The sequence below is a fragment of the Mandrillus leucophaeus genome, unplaced genomic scaffold (genome assembly GCF_000951045.1).
Source record: "Mandrillus leucophaeus isolate KB7577 unplaced genomic scaffold, Mleu.le_1.0 Scaffold76, whole genome shotgun sequence".
NCBI lineage: Eukaryota > Metazoa > Chordata > Mammalia > Primates > Cercopithecidae > Mandrillus > Mandrillus leucophaeus.
In genome coordinates this window covers 5867246-5876730 of record NW_012108252.1, presented here as the reverse complement: position 1 = coordinate 5876730, position 9485 = coordinate 5867246, and the positions used below count along the sequence as shown (strand labels likewise).

At 46.0% G+C, this 9485-nt stretch overlaps 1 protein-coding gene across 1 annotated transcript in view; it reads left to right on the top strand.

Moving 5' to 3' along the window:
* Positions 1–2036: 2036 nt before the first annotated feature.
* The window catches only part of TXN (thioredoxin), a 13164-nt gene continuing 5715 nt past the window's right edge, over positions 2037–9485 (top strand). The window contains exons 1-3 of the mRNA XM_011966403.1: positions 2037–2257; positions 7154–7258; positions 7734–7793. Of these exons, the coding sequence (XP_011821793.1) occupies positions 2234–2257; positions 7154–7258; positions 7734–7793 (189 nt within the window). The 5' untranslated portion in view covers positions 2037–2233. The remainder of the gene's footprint in view (positions 2258–7153; positions 7259–7733; positions 7794–9485) is intronic.

Below are 9485 nucleotides of genomic sequence, written 5' to 3'. Positions count from 1 at the left end.
CCTTGCAGGGAAAAAAAGCCCTTTTCCTTTGAGGCTCATGTTACAGAGCCCACTGTTCATTACTACTGTCTTCATTACTTAATTCGTTTAAGACTGACACCTGTTATTGTCTCTCTTTCCACCCTAGCTCTGCCATCATTCCAGATGGATCTCATCATTCATTTAATAGCCTATAATCATAGTTCATGTAGCATTCACTACACACCAGGCACAGTTCTAAGCATTTTACATATATTTTAGTTCACTCAACCCTTACAATAGCACAAGCTATTATTATGCCCACTTCTCAGATAAGGAAACTGAGGCACAAAAAGGCTATTTAGACTTGCCTAGAGTTACCCAGTCATGAAGGGATGAGGACAAGGGAGTCAAATTGCAGAGTCCAGACTCTTAACACATACTCTGGCCTCCCAGTTCCTTATAACTGTACCATCCTCCACATCTACTCTGCGTTGGTTCTGTGGAGGTTAGGGAGAGGGAGTACCTCCTTCACTGAGTCACTGAACATTGAGGATGGCCTGCATTGCCCCTTCCTGTAACTCAATGATTTGTTGTCATCACCTATGCAAATTCACCAACAAACAGATAAAGGCCAGGAAGCTAGGATGCAGCTGAACTGAAAACCCAGCAGCAGAAAAGCAGGTTATAGATTCTGCTATGGGTGCTCCATACAGCTCCTTCCTCTCTGCCCCAATAACCTCCCTCTCTTTGGGAACGTTGCTGCATTGAGGGCAGTCTGTCTTCCCTCCCTCTAGGGCTGTCTTTAGAATGTGTCCCTTGCCTATATCCATATTCATGCTCCGTGCTCCTCAGCCCCCTAGAAACTTTGCACAATAGGTTCAAAACCTCTGGTTTCCTCCCTTCTTCTGTCTGAAAGAGCAAAAGAAGGAAGCCAGGGGTTCTAGGGGGTAGCCAGGCAGCAATTTCACCACCCCTAGGCAATCACACCTAGTTGCAGCTTCACTGGGAACAGCTCAGCTCTAAAAATACATACCTGGGACTCTCCCTCCCAGCCTTCCAGCTCTCGTTCCTGTGAGCAGCTTTTCAACCTCCACTTTCAGCCGCTGACAGGCCTTCCTGGTGCCACAAGGTCAGCTAACATACCCACCTTCCACAATCCCCAGCCCTGCCAGACATAACCTGCAACAGGCATTCCTGGATCAATGCAAACTCCGACTTCTGTTCCAGGAGTCTGCCTCCGTTAGAAAAAAACTCACACAAATTTGCGTGCTGTCCCACTGTAAATGCTGTATAAGATGGCCAGGCCCAATCAGTCCCCGCAAGACACCGAATAAGAACTATCTATGGAGTGTTTACTATGTGCCAAGCACGGTCCTGATCACTTTGCAAGCACTATTAACCCTCAAAATAACACCACCGTGAGATTGAGACCATCATGATTCGCGTTCTACAGAAGGGAACACTGAGACTCCAGGAAGTCAGGACCTTTCTAGGGTCACAACTGCGTAACTAAGCTGCAGAGCTCAATCCGGCGGCACTTCCATCTCACACGCAGCTGTCTGATAGTCAAGAGCCCAACCAGTCCCCCGGTCGTTTCTACCTCACTAAACCGCTGTGTCAAGCTGGAGCAGCGGGTTCAGCAGTGAAAATGAAAGAACAGAAGGAGGTTAGAGAAAAGAACGGTCACGGTAAATTCTGGAGAGGAGGCAAGGACGTACACACCGAGAAACTTCCTGGTCACCGTTACTCAGCACTTTGTGAGGTTCACGGGGCTGGGGGTGGCCGGGGCGTGGCGGGACTTTTCGAGGAATCCAGCCCTGCCTGGGCGGTCCCAGGACTGTCCCCATCTCGAGCGTGGGCGCGTTCGATTCAGGCGCGGCGGACGCATCCCCAGGTGACCTGGGAAGGACCTTGTGTCTCTGGGGGTGACTGTCCGTCTCCCTGCCTCCCACCGTCACGCGCAGCGCTGATCCCCACTTCCAGCTGGGGCGCGAGCTAAGGTTGGAGGCGCAGGAGCCGAGGCCCTGGAGCTCCGCCCCACGCTTGCGCCAGCCCCGCCCCGATCCCGGCTTGCAGGCTCCAGGGGCGGGGCGTGGCCGGGGCGCAGCGGCGGGCGCGGAGGTCCGGGCGGGCGCGCGCGCCCCCGCCACACGCACGCCGGGCGTGCCCGTTTATAAAGGGAGAGCAAGCGGCGACTCTACAAGCTCGGTCTAGTGCTTTGGATCCGTTTCCATCGGTCATTACAGCCGCTCCTCAGACCCCAGCAGCAAAGATGGTGAAGCAGATCGAGAGCAAGGTACGCGCTCCCGGGGAAGGCCGGGGCGCCGGCGCCGCAGGCGGCCTCTGTAGCTGGGGAAGGCGGTGGCGGGAGATGCGGAGGCCGCCCCTCTGCATCGCCGGGGAAAAGGGACGCGGCGTCTCGGCCTGGGACTGAGGGAAGCAGCGGCCTGGGCGCGCCCAAGGCGGTGAAGCCTGCCCTGGTGGAAGGGAAGAGAGGGACGAGGGTCCCCTGGAGGGCGGAGTGGCGGTATCCAGCGTTGCCCGCCCCCTGTGCCCCGGGGGGTTGCACGCACGCGGGGAGCGCCCGGGAGATGTGAGAGCGCGGGCAGCGTGAGGAGCCCCCACGCTGCCCTTCTTGCACCCTCCCGTCTGGGCAGCCCCGACTGGAGGAAGGTGGGGGAATAGAAGGGGTCCGCCCTTGGCCCCCTTCTGTATCCAGATTCAGGCCCTAGGCAAGGATAGAGAGGGCCCCTTGCAGAAGGCACGGGTCACTGGCCGCCGCTGCCTTTCCGTATGCGAAGTGATTCACCCGCAGCGGGTGTAGTGATCTCCCTTGGGAGCTGGTCTAGGCCGGAGACCCCCGGCTGCTTCCACCCATTCCTGGCCCCAAAGGTGACGCGTGCTGTATCCGCACTAAGGAGGCGGATTGCGGCTGGAGACCCCCCTGGCACGTGCAGGTCTGGCCAGGAGGCCAGAGGGCCCCAGGTGACCGCGAGGAAGTGAGGTCCGGGCCGCGCCCACGGGACTCCTGTGGCTCAGGGCGTGTTTCCGGCAGCAGTGGCTTTGGAATGACTCAGTCCCCAAGGTTGGGCCCGGGGGCCTCGGCTGCCCTGCCCGTCCGTGATTCACCCTCAGTCGGTGGGTTTTGCTGGAGCCCGGGTTCCTCCTGGGTGCAGCCGCGCCCTGCTGCCTGCTCGCCGACCTATCGGTATCCTGATCGATGTTTGTCCTCTTAAAAATGCCCAAGGCAAAACAGACTTCCCATGTTTGAAAGTTATTGCAAGCCTAAAACCTTCTAGACTGGGAAACCCAGAGCCTAACACGCAGTGTCTGATGTAGCCATTCCAGGAATATTTGTTAAATGCAGCGTCAGAAAAGTGAGTGGAGGAAATTGATACTGCCCGAACGGTAGAAGACCCCTCGCCAGCGCCTACCCTGCGATTACCCCTCCCCACCCGCGGGAAGCAGGGGAGGGCGGATCCTCGCCCGCCTTGAGTGCCCTGACCTGTTTGGTGCCGGGTGGGCTTCGGAAACAGAAGTGTGTCTGCAATGTGTCCCCGATCCTTTTGTGCCTTTGATTGTTGACTCTCAGTATTATTTTCCTCGTATGTTGATTGCCACTGTAGTCTTTTATCTTCCTCTTAATCAGTATTTTCTTAGTGGGATTCTCATTTTAGCAGCCCTCATGTGTTGAAAAGATCCTTAGTAGTGAATTGTCTTTCATATACTTTTTTCCAAGCACCTATTGTGTGACAAATTTTAGTCCATTCCTGGGGAAGGGAGTGGGGCTGGGATTCTGTTCTCCAGGGTCTGGCAACCTCAGTATAACCGAACTGCTGAGAACCCCCTCCACGGAGCCAGAAGACCTTTGAGTGGTCTATGTTAGTTGTCACAGTATCCAGCTACTACAAACAGAAAGTTGATTAGAATTTCTGGAGCACAGTTTAGTCCTCCCAGTTGTCAGAGCATGGTGGCACCTTCCTCTTCTACCAGTGACAAAGGTGTACAAGGGTGACAGGAACTTTAAAAAAAGCACTACAGCCTGGGGCCCACAGGCCCTGATAATCAATCCTCAAAGTAACAATCCAAAGTCATTGATCGAAAGTTACACTAATTTGATTGTTATTTGTTAGTTTGTTTTTTGAGACGGAGTTTTGCTTTTGTTGCCCTGGCTGGAGTGCAGTGGCTTGATCTTGGCCCACTGCAACCTCCACCTCCCGAGTTCAAGCGATTCTCTTGCCTCAGCCTCTTGAGTAGCTGGGATTACAGGCATGTGCCGCCACGCCCGGTAATTTTGTATTTTTAGTAGAGACGGGGTTTCACGATATTGGTCAGGTTTGTCTCGAACTCCTGACTTAAGGTGATCCACCAACCTCGGCTTCCCGAAGTGCTAGGATTACAGGTGTTAGCCACCGCGCCCAGCCTGTTATTTGTAAATGTTGAATACATCTTACGTTTTCATCCTAATGGGCTAAATTGGCATCATTGGTCATTGAGAACAATTCTGTTTCTGAGGTAGTCTGTTAGTACGTTAGGGCCGACTGGGATCTATTTCAGAGAGGAATGGAATAATTGATTGTAAATGTGATGAGGAAGAAATAAACTTTAAAAAAAAAAGAAGAATGACACCTACCATTTATTCAACTCCCATCCACAAGGCACTTGGCTAAATACTTCAGAAACCACTCACACTTACTACCTTCAGAGTAGGTATGTTTAAGCAAAGAGATCTTAGACTCTGCTCCTATTTACCCCAACTACATTGTTTTGCTTCCCCCAGATTATTGGTGTCAGTGATGGAGACATTTATTAATAGTAACTGTTAGTTTCTGTGAGCTAGAAACTGTTAGTTTCTGTGATTTCTTCTTAGTAATATACTCTTGAATAATTTTCAAGCTGATACCCGTTTGGAAGTATCAGAAGAGAGCTTGTACGTGAAGCCTGCACATACCTGGGGTGTAACTCATGTTCATTTAGGCTAAAAGTTATTGTTGCATGCCTCTTTTCAGAATTTTAGGTACTTGTGTTTAAATTTGATTCAGAACTGTTTTGGAAAAGCCTTGAGTATGTTTGAAATACCTTCCCTCTTGAAAGTAATCTGAAGTTTTCAATGAGGGTCAATCATGTTAAAAAAACAAAACTGTCTATTCCAGACGTTGGCATTTCTTGACCTTTTTTCCTGTCTCACCTGGATCTTGCAGTAAAGGATGCTTGGTTTAACTTTCTTGAAAATCACATTAGGGAAGGCTTTGAAAGAAATTGATCTGGAACAATCAGTGATGATCTGGAAAAACAATTGCTACACTTCTAATGTACCCTGCTGCAGCCCTCCCCATGTCTCCATCTCTAGGGGTGGGGGTGAGGGATTTGCATAACTGAAAAATTTATGGAAGTGTTGTCCTGCCTTTCTCAGGAACACCAATTGTGAATTTCCCAAAAACATGAGGTAGAAATTAGAAATCTAGAGAAGTAACTATTACTACCTGAGGTCACATTAGTGTTTTCTTGTTTATTTGGTTTTTTATCTTATGGTGTTTTATTTGATTTCTTTCTTTACAGGACCTCTTGTGGTGGCGAGGGGCGGGAAATGTTCATTTTTTATTAAACCTATTTGACCAGTGTTGTTTCCTTGAAGAAAACCTAGACTTCAGATAATAGATGTTTATGTTTTGATTTATCTTAATTGCTCTGGTTTGGTTTTTGGGTTTGGTCAGCACTAACAGACTAATTGTGGTCAAAATGAGTCCTTTGTTTTGGGGAGGCCAAGGCGGGTGGATCACTTCAGGTCAGGAGTTCAAGACCAGCCTGGTCAACATGGCAAAACCCCATCTCTACTAAAAATACAAAAATTAGCTGGGCCTGGTGGTAGAGGCTTGTAATCCCAGCTACTCGGGAGGCTGAGGCACGAGAATCACTTGAACCCCCGGGGCAGAGGTTGCAGTGAGCTGAGATCAGGCCTTTGCACTCTAGCCTGGGCAACAAGTGAAATTCTGTCTCAAAAACAAAACAAAACAAAACAAAAATGAGTCCTTGGTAACTAGAATATTCGGTTCCCAGGGTTACAGTATCTAGATAGTAAATAATTCAGGGAAGTTACTGGTAAGAGATTTCTTCATCATTTCTACTAAGAATTTTATTTAACAAGCATTCCTTATGAAAAACAATATCTAAGAAAAATTTCCTTCATGAGGAACTAAAATTTTCATTTAATGAATGATGAGGGTGTAGTTTTAAAATAAAGGGCAAAAATCAAAAGTTGGTAAACGTGTGATCTCAACTCTGGAAACCCCATTATGCTTATGTCAACAGTGATGTCTGAGTGTTGAGGTTTGGGGAAGGTTAGTTTCCTTGACTTTTCAAAAAATTTTAGATTTTCGTATGGTCTACCATAGACAAATGAGTTTAATCAAAAGTCATAGCTTTTTTTTTTTTTTTTTTTTTTTTTTGAGATGGAGTCTCCCTCTATTGCCCAGGATGGAGTGCAGTGGCACAATCTTGACTCACTGCAACCTCCACCTTCTGGGTTCAAGCTAGTCTCCTGCCTCAGCCTCCTGAGTGGCTGGGACTACAGGCATGAGCCACCACACCCAGCTAGTTTTTTTTGTATTTTTAGTAGAGACAGGGTTTCACCATATTGGCCAGGCTGGTCTCGAACTTCTGACCTAGTGATCCGCCCACCTCAGCCTCCCAAAGTGCTAAGATTACAGGCATAAGCCACCATGCCCAGCCAACTTTTTTTTTAAGTAACTTGTGATGTTTCAATTGCAAAATCCTATGTCTTTGTGACTTCAGGTGACCCCTTCATAATCCATAAGTGTTTAGTGAATGTCTACCATATACCTAGCCTTGACATGGAAACATTTTTAGTACAAATATCTATTTTTATTTTCCTTTTGTTTGGTGGAAAGAGAAATTAGCCAGTTCACAATATTTTATAAAATAGTCATGAAGACATGAATATCAGTGTGCTCTACACATTATATCTTGTTTCATCTTATCAAGTAACACTATCAACAATATATAGAATTTCTTCAAACGGAGTTTTATTTGGCTTGTTTGGGTTTTTTTTTTTTTTTTTTTTTTTTTGGCTAAAAAGTAGGTCCTGAAAGGAGGTCCTCCAAAATGTACTTTGTGTGATTGTGTCGAGTCTTTCTTTTGAAGGTTATTTAATATAAGCTTTTTTTGCTGTTAGGCTGCTTTTCAGGAAGCCTTGAACACCGCAGGTGATAAACTTGTAGTAGTTGACTTCTCAGCCACGTGGTGTGGGCCTTGCAAAATGATCAAGCCTTTCTTTCATGTGAGTATTAAACAATGTCTACTTTGTAAGAGATTTGTGTTTATGGGTTGGTGGTCACAAAGGTAGAAAAGAAAGACAGTTAAAGGATTTTGGTTTTGGTAGGGGGTTTCTTTGGCTGGATCATTGGTCTAGAAGCAGTAGTATAACAAATAATTTAGGTTTGATACATGTAGCCCATTGAAAATAAATTTTAGAAGTTAATTTTGTCTTAAATAGTTCTTTTTTTCCCACATTGAAACATGGGCCTTATTTGAAATCCCAGCCTCAGAGTTTGATATGACAAACTGTTTTATACTAGGAAAAATTTGATTTAGAGAAAATTTATGTCTCTTAGATCTATGTCTCCAAAGATTTAAATATTTGGATCTTTAATTAGTCTCTACTTTTATTAAGTTTCCATTTAAGAAGCTTGAGTACATTGATTGCCATTACCTAGTTCTAAATCTTTTTGGATTTTTCATTTAAAATTTTCCAGTCCCTCTCTGAAAAGTATTCCAACGTGGTATTCCTTGAAGTAGATGTGGATGACTGTCAGGTACGTAGCTGGAAATACGAGATACTACTGAGCTTTTCACATTGGCCTTTTCCTCTGAATTGCACAGTGCTTTTTTCCATAAATATGTCAAATAATTCTAGAACTGTAATCCTATCTAAAAAGTTCTATCTCAGAAAAGCAGGTAAGTTAGGAGCTTAATCCTAGCTATCAGGAGCTGTATATCACATCCTAAAGTAAACAAAAATAAATCAGTGAGACTTCTGAATCTTATCGGCCACCCACCTTTCTAAAACCCTACGTTCTACTTTACACTCTGAGATGCTCAATAAATAGAGATTGAATTTAGCTATGATCATTACATCCATAGGCTTGATAGAGTCACCAAATTATGAGACCGCTTGTAGGGCTCTTCGTGAACTTGCAGTAGCGTGAGACCCTGCATTTGCAAGCCTATTCTAGTCTTGGTTGATTTTTGTCAATTAGAAACCACAAATGTTTTAACAGATAAACACCAAGGTACCTGAGAGAATAATTTGGAAGAAATTCCAGGTTTGGTTTTATTTAATGAATACTTGTTTTGCCCTAGGTATATGCCAGGCACTATTCTGGGTAGTTTTTAAGTATCAGTTCATTTAATCCTGAGTGCTGTTATCATCCCCATTTTATAGATGAGAAAACTGAAACACAGGTTGTTCATGAAGTTTCAGTGAGTATGTGGCTGAGCTAGGATTTAAAATGAAGTGGTCTGGCTTCTCAGCTCTTGACCTTAAGCACTACCCATTAGAGGATGCTCTGTCTTATGGTGGGTATAGATCCGGTGCTTAGCACATGACCGCTGACCTAGGAGAGCCTGTTGAAGAGGTATCACTTCGGGGCCCTTTGCAAATAAGTGAGCATTTTCACTTAGCCCCAGTGGAGAAGGAAAGGCAATGGGGGAGGGGTGCAGTGTGGCAACAGAGGCGCTGGACCTGGCTTCCAGTCCTGGCTCACTGGCTTCTGCTTTTAGGCCAGTCACTCTTCTTCCTTGAGCCTTAAGACCTGTCACATCAATCACCCAAGGTTGCTTATTCATTGAGCAAACATGGAATGTCCAATAAAGGCTGAAGGGTCACTTAAAACAGGCATATGGCAGTGCTCTCTAAACATGGGAGGGCACAGCAACCCCAGATTGCATATTCTCAGCCAAATTTTGACTCTGTGCCTTGGGCAACCCCTGCCTTGGCTTATGCTGTCTCCTCCCTCTGGTCTGTCCTTTTCTTTCCTACCTAACTCCTTGTCATGAGCTTCACCCCTTCTCCACTTACCCCCTTGTGTGCCCTAAGTACTCATTGAATCTTGGCAATTATTATAATGATCTTTATGTCTGTCCTTTACCATTAGTCTCAGTAGATTCCTAGGATCAGGGTGGGACCCTGTCTTAATTCACCTTGGTTTCCCCTTCACCTAGCACACCTGCCTTGCATTTAGTATAGGTATAGAATGAATGATGAATGTGGTATGGTTGTTAAGTTACTGTTCTAGATGTGTCCCAGAGTTTTTTTTTTTTTTTTTTTAAAAAGAGCGTAATTGCACTTTTGTGGGGGAAAAAAAGTCCTTGTTCCTTGTTTTAATCAAACTTAGTCTTATTTCTTCTATTAAGGTCAATTTAGCTAGGGGAAAATTGCACCTGGAGTAGAGAAATTCTAACTGCCACTGATCCTATCAGATAACAACTTGATTTTTTTTTTTTTT